The following is an 18628-nucleotide window of genomic DNA, read 5'->3' on the forward strand; positions in this document are numbered from 1 at the left end:
AGGGTTATACAGCGCCAGGAGTAATGGGTGGGTAAGGAATAATCAGGGTTAATCCAAGAAAAAGAAAGGCAGCAATAAAGCTCATGTACATACAATAATCTGACAAATTAGACACATGTGGAACACATTTCTAATTCATCAACTTGTCGTCTCTCTACAATACTTTGACGAATTTTGTTACTTTTATATAAAATTAATGTATGAACTCTTAGTAGTATTTTGCTCTCTTGCAACCCAGTCAATATGTTTAGAAATCATTTTCTGCAGATTGTGGTGAAACCAGTGAGAATTTGCGGGTTTTGGCTTGCTTGAGCACCGCGCAAGTGGCAACGGGATGGAGATGCGTGAAGGCGCTGCAAAGCAAGCGGAAGCAGCTTACCCGATGATGTAGCGTAAGCTTTAAAGCTGATGGCCTCGCATCGGCCACTTTTATAATACTGAGACGACCAGTTATATCCGGCCACTCTCACGAAAGAGCCAGGCCACAGAGAGTAGTTTATAACTTACTTCAGCCACCTACAACTTAACATAGCAGTTAGTAACTCAACCTCATCTTCATAAATACTTTACCTTTCAGACTTACCTGGATACATATTTGTGTTTTCAAACTCACTGTGATGAATACTTCAGGCTGAAGACTCATCGGAATGAATATCTCAGCCTTCAAACATTGGTGAATACTTGTTTTATTCATTATGTACATGCCGAATACCTAAACTCAAGAGTGTCATACAACGCCTAGGAAATGTGAGGTAATCAAGTCTGATCCGGTGAGAGGGAGGGTGACATTTATCACCTGGATCAAAGCCCTTCACTCGCATTTAGGATTCTAGGAGACCCCCCCCCCCTTTTTCTCCTTATGAATAAGCTCAGCCTTGAGACTCACCTGGATAAAGGCTTTGGGAATGCGAGGAGGTGGACCTCGCTTAGTGATAGGGATGGTAATGTGGAAGCCTCTGGCAGCGTTGTGTCCCACACGTGCACACACACCGTGCTCACTACCCGCAGCCTCCACGTGTTCTGCCGTGCACACACCAGAAACTATGTAACCATACTTTATATTTAAAAATGAGGTAATGAATATACGCTCTTAAAACTTACTTCACACCTTCCCACAAACTTGACGTTTCGGTCTGTCCTGTGCCATTATCAAGTCGTGACTTGGTACAATTCGGACCGAAACGACGTCTGGTTTACAATTCAAATTTATAGGATACTTCTGACTTGTTCCAGCTACGGTACTGTGACTTTCATTCTTCCACAAATTTACGCTTCTAGTTTCACCGAGCTATTTCTCCTCGGAAAAACGAGCGTTTTACTTCTTTTTTGCACTTTTGTTAAAATAATTTGTTTGTGCAAGACGGTGTTTGTGCGATGCATACTTATGCAAACATCCATCTCAATATACATATTTTACACAACAAATAATATAAAAAGCTGTAACAAAGGACTCTTGTTGAACGGAAGACATGTACATTTGCTCTCGTATGAATAATAACGTGATCAGACGAACAAACATTATATCATTCCTGCCCCTAATGGCTGATCTTTCACTGTCTAACAGAGCTTCCCATTCTTTCTCTCTCTCTCTCTCTGTTTCTATCTCTCCTTCCCTGAATTTCATTGCTCACATTTCCTTCCTTCCAAAGAAAAATGAAGGAAAGGCATGGGTTGCGTCTAACCAGTGATGTCGTCGATAATTTCAGAGTAGATCTTGCGAGCAACATCGAGTAGGCCATTGACTTGGCTCTTGATGGCGTAGCATCGCTGAGTCCTCATGGCAGCAGCGCCCTTCACCAGACGAGCATCTTCGTGTAGCACTTCCCGTAGCACCTCCAGCAGCTCGCCCAGGCCCCTGCTTCTCAACGTCTGAGGGAGACAACATTACCAGGTTACCAGCTCTCCTGTTAATCTAGTCTTGCCTTATTCTGTCTCAACTTTTTTTTTACGAAGGTAATACTATTGTTCTGGGGAATTATATCAGCAAATCTAAACCTCACAAGTGTTAACTATTATTGCCGTCATCGTGAGACATACTTTCGTGATCAAGCATGAATGCGAGAGCTCAAAAGCGCACACACTAGTATACACAAGAACACTCTTACCTGTGCACGAACACGCCTGAACATACACACGAAGAAGCTTTATTACAGATCATAACTAAATCTTCTCACTTTCAAAATGGGTAAAAATAATACAAAAGCTTCTAGATTAATGTACTTCAACATAAGAAATCACCCTCGGGTACGAAAAACTTGCGCTTAGACTCTATCAAAAATGCTTCTTCAATCACTCCAGCCTTCCTACCTGACAGATTCTCTCAACACAGCGGAAAACTTTACGTGGCCTCATCCATTACAAGTCCATCAGCTAACTACATGCTGGCCGACCCTTCCTCTCTTCCAAGGGATGACTTTCACATCGAAGAATTTTTTCCCCCCTGATATAACCAAAAGCTGTTCTTCCTCTTCATCCTCATCCTCTCTAGGACTCTCCTCAATCATGGACATTTTTCGAATATCGAAACAGCTGAGTACAGTTAGAGTGTGTGAGTGTCTCCCGATGGCGGACGGAGGATGAAGCCTCCACCAGTCTCTTCACTTGATGACAGATGGTTATATCAGACGAAGGTTTACGTCAAGTGAAGGAAAAATATTTGTCTAATTCTAGTGCGCGCTTCAAGCCCGGATTCCTTCGTTCCTGCTACAAGACAGTTACAAAGCAGACACACAGCAGATTCATGTCAGACACAAGGCAAGATCAAAGCAGACACATGGCAAACACAGTAGCGAAAACTCCAAGAGTTAATGATCCTTCGCCTGAAAATTCATCACCTTGCTGATTGATCACCCGCTGGCACACGCCAATCAACCTTTCGGAAAGATATAACCCACATTTTTTTTCTGGGGGTGATTATAATGCAGATAAATTACATTACAACTTGTAAACAAATGAGGTTACGAGATTTTTTAAAGATTATTTCTTGTGAAAAGACTACGATAGAAAGTGAGAGAGAGAGAGAGAGAGAGAGAGAGAGAGAGAGAGAGAGAGAGAGAGAGAGAGAGAGAGAGAGAGAGAGAGAGAGAGAGAGAGAGAGAGAGAGAGAGAAAGGAGGGGGAAGACTCACCTCCCTGAGTGAGAGCAACAGTGGGTCGATCACGTCATGGAGGGCTGTAGCTAAGGGATCCAGCAACTCTAAGGTGTTCTTTAGCGCTATCACGTAGTTAAGGCGCAGCTCACACCGTTGCTCCGTGTCCTGAATAACAAGAGTTGTCAGGGCTGATAGAGTCGCTGGCCTCAGTGGTGAGTCTCTGGCGACAGTAGTTGGAAAGATTCCGTAACGACAGTAAATTTCAGCCCAAATAGTTGACACATCAATGACGATATCAACTCCATCGTCGGCTGTTGCAAAAGCTAGCCATCACTGCTTTAACAAATTACAATCATCCTACTGCATCAAATCCCTAAAAAATTTGTAAAATGCTACAAACCTTACTTACAACGTGTATTTGCATCACACTTTACAATGTCTTTCCTTCCTTGGAGTTGTTACTCCAGGTCTCACATGTCTATCCTGATAAGAACCTCAATAGCCAATATTAGAGCAACTAATTCAGATCGGGTTTACATTCCTGAACTCGAGCATATTTTTCAAGATGTCTGATAAATTTTTGGTTTCTAACTACATTAACACTTTTCATGATCTAGTTTTATTATAAGTGGAAGAAATTACACATCTGCAAGCCTACTTATTAGCAAACATCATTAGGAAAATTTAAAAAATCAACCAGAATACATAATTGGTACTCCAAAAAGCTATTTTTTTCTGATTTCTGATTTTTTCATTTCGGTCTAGGGGATATGACATGTCCCGTGACGCTGGATGTAAACAGCAGTTTATTTCGTTATTGACAGATACTTATACGGAATATAAGTTACTTTACGTCCTAACCTAGCATAATTTTTTTTTTTTTTTTTGGTGGCGGTTTAGATCGGACAGGAATCACTATACCGAAGTGTTGGGCGATGAGCTACACCCAGGTCCAGAATAAATTAATACAAACCTAATGACAAGAAATTTCATTTAGTAGACTACAACTCTCAGTGGTTAATACAGTACATGTGTGAATACACGAATAAAACTAGGGCTGGGTGCCCTTCTGTAACCAGAGCGGAAACTGATGTTCATGTTTTCTGGCACTGAAATTTATGAGTCAGTGTGAATAATGATGCCTCAATTATTGGAAAACAATTACACGATCACATGGGATATAAGACAGAGAAGATATACACAGACAGACGAGTGTGTAACATGCGGAAATACAGAGTACTGCTGAGTGCGACAATCAGGAGAAATACCTTAACACAAAATAAACACTACACCTATAATCACTACACTCCAAACACTAAAATTCTAAGCACTAACCTATTAAACACTATACGTAAGGGAACTCGCCTCTTTAGGAACCTGCACACACACTGAGAGCAGCCAGTCCACGTCAGGGAAGCGACCCAGGATCGACTGAAACCAACACGCCTTTTACTGATTTTAGTATACTATCTTCAATGAGAGAATAACAGAATCAATAGAGTAAATATGTCTATCTTTTATGCACATATGTATGTATGTATATATATATACGAGTACTTTTGCTTAACTCCTTGCTATCTGTTTACTGTTAGTTGAACAGGGACAGTAGGTATTAGGAGACTGGCAAATATATCCTACCTTGCCCATGACTGAGCCCGTGGTTATTCGGTCAAGAGCTGACTATGCTAATACTGGGCTACAGGGAATCTTTGTTTGGATTACTCCATGACAAGAAGCATTCTAATAAAAGCTCTAAGAGAATTACAAACACGAGTCAATGTTAATTTTATACTAATAAGATCCACAAAAAGGGCGAGACATGTTACCTGTAGAGTGTAGAAGAGGTCTGGGTGCTCGGTGAGGTACTGCAGAGCGTCGAGACGAGAGGTGATGGTGGTAGCGTCGGCGTGAGGCTACGGTGGTGACAGTGTTGGTTGTAGTCGTGGTACCAGTCGCAGGAGTGGTGGTTCCAAGATAGTAGGTCAAGAGCCCGAAAGGGAGAGAGAGGTCCACAAATTTTTTTGAAGTTAATGAAGATTATAAGGGGATAGGAGAAGCAGAAATGGAACATGAAGCTAAAGAGGAGGACGACGAAGGTATTGAAAAGGGGGATACAATATACAAAGCAGGTAAGGAAGGAAAAGGATAGAGATGATACACAAACAATATGAGGAAGAATAGCAAAGAGGATGCGTAAGCTGGAAAGGATAATGAAGCTAAAGAGGAGGAAGACGAAGGTATTGAAAAGGGGGATACAATATACAAAGCAGGTAAGGAAGGAAAAGGATAGAGAGATGATACACAAACAATATGAGGAAGAATAGCAAAGAGGATGCGTAAGCAGGAAAGGATAATGAACGAGTAGCACAATGACATGAGAAAGAGAAGAATGGATGGAGGAGGAAGAAGTGTGTAGTCAAGTGGGAGACTTCTCCAGTTATAGCGGACGTGCCCCGGCTGCTGATTATCATGCATGATATGACACGATAACACAAAAATCCCCAAGCCATCATAGATAAAAAAAAATGAGTAGTGTCATGGACATGCCTGAAGACTAACAGGCATGCTGACCTCAGCTTGATCCATTAACATCTCTACTAGGAAGTTGTCTCAGCAAGGTAAATTACATCAGAGACCTCACTCCCCTTCCCCTATATCACTACCAGACGTTTCATCACATGCAAGTATTTCAGGCAGTGCATGTATGGTGACTGCTGAGTGCACTGTTAGTCTGAATGTAGACGTTTGATCAGTTCAAACATCAGAGTTCGGAATTCCTAGGTGTCACCCTTCACATATTTATATGAAGCGCTAAAACCCGCGTGGGTCATTCAGCCCATGGCGTGGTAGAGGCTCGATCGTTCTTATGGTAAACCCAAAACGGAAAAGTATTACCTAGAAGTATGTGGTTAGTAATATGTAATATAGTCAAGTCCGAACGGTACTCATTATTTTATTATTATTATTATTATTATTATTATTATTATTATACCCGCAAAAATTTTCCAGAGCTGTGCAATGAAGTCAGTCCATTACATAGGGAATAAAACTGGGATAAATGTAGTCACTTTTTTGACAGAAACAAGAACCAGTGATGCATGCACTTAAATTTTCTGAATGCGAGGTTAAGAACAAAATATTATGCACTGAAAGGGGAAAGTCTTCAAAGGAAAAACAAACTTTTTTCTCAAGCACAACTGCCATCTACTCAGACATCTCTTGGGTGAAAAGAAAGGCATTTACTGGCGAATTAAAAGAGGTGAAGTCACCTTACTGAACAACATATTCATTTTGGGAGAAAAATAAGGGAATAATGAAAGCCAAAAGAGAATACGAAATCAAGTTTTCAAGGTAGTAAAACACTAATCCTAAGGGTTTCTTTCAGGTTGATAGGAATAAGATTAAGGAAAAAGATAAGCCTACTTAAATGTGACTCAGGTCAGCTAACTGTTAGTGACAATGAAATATGTACCATTTTCAATACTTATTTCTTTTTTGTTTTTATACACCATCAAAGCCACTAGTGACTATGTCATCAAACAACTAAATAAAGTGAAGCCAAGCAAGTCACCAGCCCTGATGAGCTGTTTTCAAGGGTTCTAAAGGAATGTAAGGAAGAACTTAGCAAAATCATTTACTAGTTTCTTCAGCATATCACTAAAAATGGGTATCGTACCGGATAAATGGAAAATGGCAAATGTGATCCCCATTTACAAAGCAGCAGATAGGTCCATAGATTATGCTGCTCTGTTCTGGTCTCCTAATTGCAGGATGGACATACATGCACTTGAATATATACAATGAATGACGAAGTTGATTTCAGGTTGCGTCACTGAGGCAAGAAACTTGTGTAGCTTTAAATATAGATTGGACAAATACATGAGTTAGTTGAGTGGGGGTGACATAGACTTGACTAGTATGGCCAGTAGGCCAGCTGCAGTGTCCTTACGTTCTTAGAATGCTCTTTCTTATGTTCACCTAGCTGATGAAGCAGACAAGGTAGATTATATCTTGGAATACAGAAACAAAATAACTTCTTACCAAACAAAATTGAAACTATGTACTTAAGAGGATTTACAATTCATGTATAGAGAAAAAAAAGTTTACGTGCAGTAGCAAAGCCCTGCAGGTGGTAGGAAAGACCTATCTGATATAGGAATTCCCTACCTGCAATATGGAGACTGGTTGCTTGCTTAATGGAGGTTTAAAGCCTCGCGACTACGCTAGGGTCATTACGGCAGCGTGCTGGCTTTTCACCATCAGAAAAGAATATTTTAATACTAAAATGGGGATTAATCTCTCAGTATTTATATACGTCGAGACAAAATCAACCCTAGGCTTATGTATTTCCTGTGGGAGATCTTACCTGCAGTAGAGAAGCCCGCAGGAGCCTAGTACCTCCCGGGGTGCGAGTGTGCCTAAGGGCCCCAAAAAGCGACTCCTCCCATCCGCCTCGGAGACTCCTCACCAGCTCCAGCTTGCGACACGACGAGTACTCTGTAGCAACAACAGCTTCGGTTATGCCGGTCATACCTCAGTGAGTACCTGATCAAATGGCAAAGTCTACCTCAAACTTAGGGAAGGGGGGTAAAAGGTAGATTGCAGCAAGTGTTAGAAGCTGAGTCACTGTCTCCTAAGTTGGTATTTAAGTCACTTCTTAGGGTGTAATTATAAAATCCATGACTTTGGCGATAAAGCTGATGTCACTGGCGAAATTATTCGTCGACTTGTGCGACTGTTAGCAACATTATAGGGTCCCCTCTTCAAATGGATATGTATGTATGTATGTCTTGCAGGAATGCAAAACGTTTCATAGAATTTCCTATCCCATTCACATGACAGGAATATAGTAACTCCCTGTATGGTAGCTGGTTAACTAGTTACTGTAAACATTCTCTGGAGCACATTGACTTACCAATGGTCATGGTGTTCTCAGAGGAGGAGAGGGAAACATGGAGGCTGTGTGGAGCGTAGGTGACGTGCTGGATATGCTCCACATACTTCATCACTGCTGCAACAGCCGCCAGACAGTAGTACCTGCAATGTTATTATTGTCATGATGGGGAAAGCAACCGGAAGACCTAGTCTTGGACCGAGCTCCACAGGCAGTGAAAGTCCCCCTTCCCGGCAGCGACTACAGGTAACTTATAGGTAACCCGAAGGGGTCATACCTCCTGCAATATTATCACTCACTGAGTTTTCTTTACTCATTGCCTACTTTCATTTATTAGTATCTTTCATTATGTATTTCGTGGCTGGATTATAATTATAATCATGGGGGAGCGCTAAACCCGTAGGATTATACAGTGCATGTGGGGGGATGGAAGGTATTCAGCCTCAATTCAGGGAACTGGAGCACAGATCCAATTCCCTAGATCAAGAGCCCCTCACCAGCGTCAAGGAACCTCCCTTGAGGGGTTCGTGGCTGGAGGGGTAAAGCCGTAGGGGTCATACAGCGCTCTGTGGAAGGGACGGCAATCAGATTCGATCCAAGGAAAGGCAGGGCAGCTTCAAATCTTTGGATCAAGAATCCTTCAGCTACATCCAGGCCTCTAACAAGTCTCTTTCATTAGGTTTATGCTGCAGTTGCATAATTTTTAACATTGTGTTCTCTGGACCCCTCCGGGTCCTACATCCCTCCCTCCCTCCATTCATCTACGCAATATCCCTTCCCCTCCCACTCGGTTTTTTTCTTTGCTCTATCCTATTCCCCTCCTACGTTAAGTGCCCCGTTGTGTTTTACTCCGATCTTTCGTTTCCAGTTTGATAGGTTTAGCAGTCACCACATACCCATGGTGTGGGCGGATATGCAAACATTACAACGGCACGTAATGGATTCAAGGATTGGCCCCAACATTCTGTAGGCTAAGCAAGCATGTTACAGTAATAATGAAATAGGTTGGTTAAGAGAGCTTCAATTTAAGCCTATCGACTACACGAGGGGCATGAAAGGCTGCGTGTCAACTACTTACCACCAGTGAAGAATATTTTAATCTCTAAAATAGGTATTAAGGTAAACATATAATATATATATATATATATATATATATATATATATATATATATATATATATATATATATATATATATATATATATATATATATATATATATATATATATATATATATATATATATATATATATATATAAATATATATATATATATATATATATATATATATATATATATATATATATATATATATATATATATATATATATCAGTAGTAGTAACCAGTTACCAGTAACCAGTGTACCAGTAGATGACTCACTACCAACCGTCTCTGCCTGAGTCACTGTCTGTATTCATATTGCCGCTGACCACAGCAGTATTTCAAAGACCCCCTCACATATGGGTACTGTGGGCGGTCAGTTATACGAGAGTGAGCAAGGAGGCAGGTCACGGCTGTTTGGCTCTTCCATACTACCGTTATAATTATACGTACTACCAGCCTACGTGAGTATTTCTTTACCCTATCCACGTGTTCGAACCCCACATGACAAATGGTGGCAGTGGTGGGATTGAACTCTTGGATAGTCAAGGTCCATCTGGCTAACCTTCCAGTAGGTTGTTTGTTCTGGAATAAAGGTATCAGTGGAGCATGGTCTGTCAAGACATGAACAGAGTACTGATAAATAATGTCTCGGAAGTGCTTTAAAGACCATACTATTGCTAAAGCTTCTTGCTCAGTTACTGTATAATTACGTTCAGCCTTTGTAAGGACTCGGCTAGCAAATGCAACTGCGTTGTACTTGCCATCGGTCTTCTGAGCTAGTACGGCACCTATGCCAATTGAACTAGCATCAGTTGTCAGATAGAAGGGCTTAGAAAAATCTGGAAATTTCAAAATTGGAGCAGATGTTAGCTTTTCTTTTAGAGTTTGGAATGCTCTTTCTTGACGGAAGGTCCAAACAAAAGGAGCATCTTTCTTAAGCAACTCAGTTAGAGGAGCAGCTATGGAAGAAAAATTGGCAATGAAAGATCTATAAAAACCTGCTAAGCCCACAAAAGATCTTACAGCATCAGCAGTTTTGGGAGTTGGAAAATTTAGTACTGCAGTTACTTTACTTTGGTCAGTCGTAACCCCTCTAGGAGTGACTACGTGACCAAGAAACTTAATTTCTGATCTGAAAAATTGACATTTAGACAGTTTGATCTTTAAATTGGCTTCTTCAAGCTTACCAAGTACTACATCAAGTCTTTTCAAGTGTGTATCCACGTCTTTAGACATGACGATTACATCATCTAAGTACACCATAAGTGCATTACCTATGAGACCTCTAAAGATATTAGTCATGAGCCTTGAGAACGTGGCTAGCGCGACGGGCTGGAGTTTTGAGACTCTATGACCGCGGGTTCAATCCCGGCCGGGGGTATGGTGATAGGGGAGGATCGTAATCCAAACGCCATACGGAGGAAGTGATAATGACCTGTAGGAGTTAGCTCTTGGCTGTCCTCATGAAGAGGGACTTGCCAAAACCCTTGTAACAAATCCAGGGTTGAAAAGACTTTGTTATCTCCGATGTTACGTAAAAGATTACCCAGTACAGGGAGTGGAAAGCGATCTGGAATAGTTTTCGCGTTTAACTTCCTAAAGTCAATCACTGGGCGCCAAGTACCATCCTTCTTAGGTACTAGGATCAAGGGTGCATTCCAAGGTGAATTGCTAGGTGCAATAACTCCATCATCAAGCATTTGATTGATCAATTCTTCTGCGACAGCAACTTGTGAATGAGGCATTCTGTACGCAGGTATGTAGATAGGTCTAGTACCAGGTTCAAGTGGAATACGATGGGACAATAAGTTCGTTATACCCATCTTCTCACCTGGTAAGGCAATGGCTTTACGACGTTTGTTCAACAGAGTCAACAAACGCTTGACTTCATCTGGGAAGTCAGTGGGAGCTAAGTCTTTCTTCTCAACTGGTGGAACAGATTGATCCAGTGAAGTGGATGAGGTCTCCCCGGCAGAAATAGCACCGACCCACTGGTCAGGTGACAACTCGTCCTCTACCTGAACAGGGTAAGGATAGTGAACAAGGTCAACAAGATTGGTATTTGCTCTGAGACGAACACTGTGACCAGAAGTGTTAGCTAGGAAGAAATGGATCTTACTATCTCTTACAACATGTAAGGATGGTTCAACAAATAGACCTTTTACTTTGCAGGAATCACTGTCAACTAGGACGTTATCACCATCTGGAACACTAGGAACAACTACAGACACTCTAGTGAGAGCACTAGCCGCAACAGAGACGTCTTTCTGCAGACGGCATGTGACATCAACAAGAGATGGCATTACTAGTTTCAAGTAATCGTTTTCTGACAAGGCATCCCCTGTGGAGAAACTACTACTCGAACTAGCAGTCATTGCAAGGATAGGTTGTGCACTCAAGGCAGTCTGAGTGTCCTCGGACACTTGAGGCAACGGAACACTATCCTGCAAGTCTGAAGGTATAGGTGGAACACAGACGGGAGTGACAGAATTACCAGTGCCTGACCGCTTGGGTACGCTACTGGAGAATGCATTGGCTTGTAAGGACTTAATCCGTACAACATACTCTGCAGCAGTATGACAGATTTCTGATCCAAGCTGGTAACCCCAGAATGGAACGATCAAGTCGTCAATTTGGGCATGCCATCGGTACGGGTCGAGCACAATGCGTAAGTCTCGCATGGAAGCAAATCCCAGTAGAAGGTCACCAGGGAAAGTAATCTGGTCGACAACAAGGAAGGAAGCAGTGAAGTCTCTACCTTGGATAGAAAAAGTTAGGGAAGTCCGACCTCGGACACGCAGGTGAGAACCAGCTACTCCACTAATGGAGGACACATGAGTCGGTTCTACGAGAAGGACATGTCGTAACTGCTTATCCTTAAACAAACTAGACCTAATAATATTGACTTGCGCACCAGAGTCCATGAACAAATGAACGGGCGCATTATGAACAGATGCTTGCACTATAGGGCCTATGGTTGCATTGGAAGTTATGTGCAAACAAAAAGGTGGATTGTCATCAGAAAAGACTTGTTCCACTTCATCCCCAAAATCATCTATGTCAGAGACATGTGAAGCAACATCATCAGCAGGATTGTCATTCTCGAGACTGCTTAAGGCTTCAAAGGAATTGTGAACGGGAATGGTGTACTCATTATCACCTACTGTCACCATGGGACGGTTTGACTGGGGCGCTCGAATTCCCCCGAATTGGAAGAATGAGCCTGGTTCTGGTTATTTTGAGAATTGGAAGAATGAGCCTGGTTCTGGTTATTTTGAGAACCACGATATCTGTTTCCTCTACGGGTTCTGCGGTTGGAACGGCCACGGAAAGACCTAGAGTACTGAAGGTTGTAGAGAGCATTGCACTCAGATGTGTCATGTCCATGTATTCTATGATAAGTACAGTACGGCAGTGACTGGTACTCATCATCAGTACGACGTCTCTTAGGGTAACTATCAGGACAATTAATTGCAATATGGCCACGGAAACCACAGTTGTAACAAGTCCGCCGACTATGGTTACTGAATGTACTATGAATACTACGAGGTTTATAACGACTCTGTACACTGGTTCTTGGTGATCTCTGAGAAGGTTGACGACCACGATTTGTCTCTGTGTGCACGTGTTCGAACCCCACATGATATATATATATATATATATATATATATATATATATATATATATATATATATATATATATATATATATATATATATATATATATATATATATATATATATATATATATATATATATATATATATATATATATATACACTCACTTGGTAGCCACATGTCTCTCGACGTAAGCACAGTGAGGAGCAGCCAGGTGTTTAATGATGGCCAGGCCACGGGTGTCATTGAAGTAGCGCCTGTGGACGGCGGTGACGGAGGCCCCGGTTACACATTCCTGCACCACCCGCAGAAGAGTGCCACTGCTGCTGCCGCCTCCTACGCCTCCTGTCTCCAGCTGCAGAGCCGTCGTAGCAACTACCACCTTGCACACGTACAATAAAATGTATTAGCCTGAAATAATGCTCTGCATAAACTGAGGCGTGTTTAATACGAACATTAACATTAAACACACTCCTTGCAGTATTAATTTTAAGGCACAACTTGGAGACAAAACATGAGACGATGTTTCGGTCTGTCTCAAACCATTGTCATGTCATTATCAATATTATTATTTTTCTAACTATTATTACTAACAATCATACACGAGTACAGAACAATACAATTGTATCACACTTGATATTAACACGTTGGCATCATGTTTAAATCATTATTATTTTTTAACTTTCAAAATGCAGCAATTAGCAAGCCATATTGCAAGTAATAAGATGTGTCCGGACTAATTAACAAAGTGCCCTCACTAACAATGATATACCCTCATTAACAACCACGTGCCCTAACAATATGCTCTCACTGATAACAATGTGTCCTCACTAACAAAGAAGTACCATCACTAACAATATACAAAGCTACTGAAAACGACAATTATGTCATGCTTTTAAGACACAGTTTGCCATCATGGCAATAAAGCAACGATCATGTTGACAAACAAGTAGAGAATAAATTCATTATTTTAATAACTCCGCGAAAACCAGTCTGGACATCACGAAATTAATATATTACATTGATAATAATATTAACGAAATTTAGTAGCATGAAAGATAGGTGAGATTAAACTCAAGCTAATTTCGCCTCGCTGCTACTAAACTGCCTTCTTTCTCCTCACTGCTAAACTGTCTTCTCTCTCCTCATCTCTCCACCTGACGTCTCCTAACTTGCTCTACTTTTTTATCTTACTCTCGTCTTGATAATGGTCCGAAACGTATTCTAATGATTCCTCCAAATTCTGGTAAGTTGTGAAAAGCTAAGTTATATTTTGTAACATTTATCAGGTTAAGCTATGGTTGCTACGTTAGTTTTGTTGCAAATTTCAAAATTTGAATACTGTGTTGACTCACAAGAAACATGTCCATCAGTACATTATTTTAAAGGTCTATTAAAGGCAGTTAGGCTTATTTAAAGGACTGCCTATTTTTCTGTTAGGTCTACAATGGCTCTACAATGGGTGTATATGGCGACTGATCTCAAGTGATTTGAGGATGGTATGTCTGGCGAGGGTGTGGGTGTTAGGAATGGGTGTGTAGGGCACAAGTGTGGATAGAGACTCACCTCGAGCGGGTTAAGGATCGTAAGTTTAGTGAGGGTGCGAGTGTACGTGTGTGTGTCGGAGAACTGGGCGAGGGAGATATGTGGGCAGCGCAGGTCGATGGCTGCCACACCCACCTCTCCACGAGCCTGTCCGCGACCCTCAACCACAGCTGTGGGTAGGGGAAAAATATTAGCACATTAAACGTTCACACACACACACACACACACATTCATCACAACCTACAAATCCAAGTAGTTACACCACTGAACTTGATTACATCTCTCAATCTCTTCAAATTGTCCCGCACTTTAACTTCCTTGGTAGTCTTTAAAGAAATTCTAACGCTGACGCTTTCAGTATGTTGTTATCTTACCAGATACCTTATTAAAATCTAAATGAGCGCTTGAATATAGAATTGCTAACATTAGCTCTTATGAACAATATAAGCAACTAAGGTTGGTAGCAAGTTGGTAGTAACAAAGAATATACAGGATTTGCTAAAACTGAATAATGATAACGTGTCAAGGTAGTGATATTTAAATGTTGAAACAATACATAATAGTGTTGTTTTCTAGCTGCAATGTAATTCGTTCAAGGTAGTAGGTTCACTCACAGAATGTGCCATATAAGTTTGAAACTCATCAACTGCACGTAGCTCACTGAGGATGCATTTCACCTGATGCTAGCATGAAAAATATTTTAATCTCTAGAATAAGGATTAAAACAAACTCTCGGTGTCTATTCACCAACAAATATGCACTTCTATGGGTGCATATGAGATGGCTGATGCAGTTGCCTCAATGGCGCCTAAGATTGGTTGGTTTCGATCAGAGCACTAAGTGCGAAATACCCTCTTCTTATTTTATGGGCCCTAAATATCCTACAATGAAACTTTAGCCCACATTGCTGCCCTGACAAGTGATCAGAAATTTGATACTGAATTTTGCCTAATATGCCTCAATGATATAGTTTCTAAAACATTTACCTAAGGAAATACCGTGATTATTGCTTAATAAGTAAAATACAACAGTACCTACACAACTAGTGATGAAGTGTACCTCGAATGGAACACTAAATGGAAGACGATTACTGTCTGTGATTACAGTTTGTCAAGCATTGTTTCTTTACCAACAATAGTGGATGGAGGAAGTTCTTGGATAGAGTGTGGTGTCCTACTTGCAGCCGACCCCGGCGTTCTGATCCATCCTGAGCCCGGCGTCCTGGAACGTCCTGATCCAGAAGTCCTTGACGGTGCAGAGCCTGGCGTCCTTAAGCGACTTGAGCCAGGGGTTTTGTTGCTGCCGCTGGAGGCAGGCGTCCTTACGTTACTGCCTCTGGAGTTGGACAATGATGCAGTAGTGGTGTGAAGGCCTCTGGTCTGCTGGTTTATCCTGGAACTTCGGCTGCTGTTCGATGTCCAACTGTCCGGCTTTGCGAAGAGGCTCTCATCTCGCATCTCAAGTACATTGTTAGCATTATCCTTAATCAAGCCTAATCCTTTCAGGTTCGAGATTTCAGCAGATGACCCCTTGCGTATCGTGGAAGATGGCCTGATGCTGGTGGCTGCTGTCGAGGCCGGGGTGTATCGCGAGTTGCTGGAGTCATCTGTAGCTAGAGTTGAGACCACTTGGGCGAGGAGAGGTGGAATGCAAGTGGACAGGGGCGTCGAGTGTATTGGAGCGTTGTCACTCGGGTCGCTGAGTGAGGAAGAATGCCGCTTAGATTATATTACTGATGCATCACATACTGGTAGGTACAAGAGTCAGCAAACTTGTAAGGCTAAACACATAATAACATTTTTGTCAACCCACCCACACACCAACTAATACCTTAACTTTCCTTCATCCGTATCCTGTTTTGTATATTTCATACTGCAACTCAACCTGCACTAGAATACGCTATGCTTACCCATTCCAGTCCACACCCATTTATTCACTTACCTAACACTCATTCGGAGTATTTTCAATTCCTCACACACCCTTACCCGTCTATCAGTTTCAATACATTGTTCGACTCTCCACACCAGTTCACGCTATGATCACACTCATTCCCAGATCAGCCCACATACACGTCATTCCACGTCAGTCATTCTTACCAACACCCACTCTTTTAAAAACTAACATGGTGAGAAAAAGTTTAGATGACAGTGTTCTCTTTTTCACACAGTAAAACAAACTTAATTTTCAGAGATCATTATGTACCAGATCGCTAAGTAAATCACCGTCATGAATCATCCCAAACGACATCCTCCTCCCCATTACGACTCAAACATTCCAGCCAGCCAGTTGTGGAGCTCCGATAAATTCAAATTCAAAGTTTATACTCTATAAGGATTACAATGCTGAGTTTACAGAATTTGGTTATTGTGTGGTTTACATGTAGTAAAATAATGATTACAGAGTGTACCACTAGAACACCTAGCATGGCTAGGCATTTCGGGCAGACTTAGTTTAATTCTTAATTTTAAAATATTACAAATTATGAGGTAAGTTGGTATTATGGCTAAGTGACTAAATACTAGTTTGTGAGTTTAGCAATGTGAATGTTTTTGTTTTGGCACAGTACATAGTTTCAGTATTGGAGTATCACAGGATTCATTATTTTAAGATTGAGATTAATATTTCTGTTTATGGTCAAATGGGTGAGTGAGTGTAAGTGTGAACCACCAGGTGGTATTCGTGTAGTTAGTTGAGGGGGTGTATCAGGGAGATAAGCGATGAATGTGTCTGCAGTTCTAGAGTTCTCAGGTAGGGTGTTCCAGATTTTAGGGCCTTTGACATACATTGAATTTTTGTAAAGGTTTAGTCGGACACGGGGAATGTCGTAGAGATGTTTGTGTCTGGTGTTATGCCTGTGGGTTCTGTCACAACTATCAAGAAAGCGTTTTAGGTCAAGGTTGATATTGGAGTTTAAGGTCCTGTAGATGTAGATTGCACAGTAGTAAGTGTGGATGTACTGAACAGGGAGTAAGTTTAGATCTATGAAGAGTGGGGGGGGGTTGCCAGGGATGGGATTTGGTGATTATTCTTACTGCAGCTTTTTGTTGGGTTATTATTGGCTTTAGGTGTGTTGCTGCAGTTGATCCCCAAGCACAAATAGCATAGGTGAGGTGTGGATAAATAAGAGAGTGGTATAGTGTGAGAAGGGCATTTTGCGGCACGTAGTATCGTATCTTGGAGAGGATCCCAACCGTTTTGGATACTTTTTTGGTTATGTGTTGGATATGGGTGCTGAAATTCAGGTTGTTGTCAAGGTATAGGCCTAGGAATTTGCCCTCATTATGTCTGGTAATTAGAGTGTTGTCGATCTTAATGTTAATTTGTGCATCTCCTGCTCTGCTACCAAACATAATATAGTAGGTTTTGTCAGTGTTAAGCGTAGGTTTATTGAGCAACTGATTACATTAATATTTATATAAATATATGTGGTTACATATGTGTAGTTACAAGAGCAAATTTATTGCTAGTGAAGTTTCAACTTCAACGTTTTGTTATTTGTTACATTTGTTTTCAATCTGTAATAGTTACAGGATACTTCTTTCTGCATCCCATTCCAGCGGTACATGAGGGCTGGTATGACAATTACTACCAGAAGGTATAAGTTAGTAGGTATATTTAGGTACAGGTACACATGAATAGTTACACAAATTATCAAATATATATCTATATATAGTAACATGTATAAATTACCTATAACCCCCAAAAAAGTCAGTGACTTATTTCCATTGGAGTCCTCGTTAGTCACAGCACCGCAGTCAACACTAACTTCAATGATAATAGTATTATTATATTCATAGGGAAGTGCTAACCCCGTAAGGGTCATCAGCGCTACATTCAATAACTCAATGCCAACTTACCTGATCTCTTCAACACCCACAGCGCCGTCAGCAGCAAAAATACCTTCGGCTCTACCATCTGATGGGAGACCAACACATCTCTTATATACGTTCATATCATGCAAAAGCCTAGTTTGTTACTCTTATTATAGGACACTTGATCTACTTTCCTCTCGGGTATTTATTGAGAGGCATGATAAAAGAAGGTTGAACATATTAGGCATTTTTCTCATTACACGTAAAAATATTTAAGCAGCGTGATAATAACAATCCACCCAGCCTCTCCTCATTATCTTACGTTACGGTGGAATTTATTGACCAACAAGTCAGATTTGACTAATTGCTATGAGAGACCATAAGTAATATCCTAAAATTAAGGATGCATTTAATCTACAAATAATATTTTAAAGGTGGCTTCAGGTTCGTGCTGGCACATGGCTTATAAAAGGAAATATAATTTGTAAATGAAAAGCATCCTCAAAATCAAGATATTACATATATTCTCTGGTAACTATAAGTCATATTATACGTGTTGGGAAT

General features: G+C 41.0%; 1 protein-coding gene across 1 annotated transcript in view; it reads right to left on the reverse strand.

Annotated features, from left to right (window-relative positions):
* The window catches only part of LOC128686789 (mutS protein homolog 4-like), a 37498-nt gene that overhangs the window by 16164 nt on the left and 2706 nt on the right, over positions 1-18628 (reverse strand). Inside the window, exons 3-13 of the mRNA XM_070082714.1 lie at positions 18110-18167; positions 15382-15950; positions 14274-14422; positions 12875-13089; positions 8007-8128; positions 7458-7588; positions 4918-5004; positions 4457-4522; positions 3128-3256; positions 1683-1869; positions 887-1020 (exon numbers count right to left, since the gene is read on the reverse strand). Of these exons, the coding sequence (XP_069938815.1) occupies positions 887-1020; positions 1683-1869; positions 3128-3256; positions 4457-4522; positions 4918-5004; positions 7458-7588; positions 8007-8128; positions 12875-13089; positions 14274-14422; positions 15382-15950; positions 18110-18167 (1847 nt within the window). The remainder of the gene's footprint in view (positions 1-886; positions 1021-1682; positions 1870-3127; positions 3257-4456; positions 4523-4917; positions 5005-7457; positions 7589-8006; positions 8129-12874; positions 13090-14273; positions 14423-15381; positions 15951-18109; positions 18168-18628) is intronic.

This window comes from Cherax quadricarinatus, chromosome 7 (assembly GCF_038502225.1).
Source record: "Cherax quadricarinatus isolate ZL_2023a chromosome 7, ASM3850222v1, whole genome shotgun sequence".
In the NCBI taxonomy this organism is placed as follows: Eukaryota; Metazoa; Arthropoda; class Malacostraca; order Decapoda; family Parastacidae; genus Cherax; species Cherax quadricarinatus.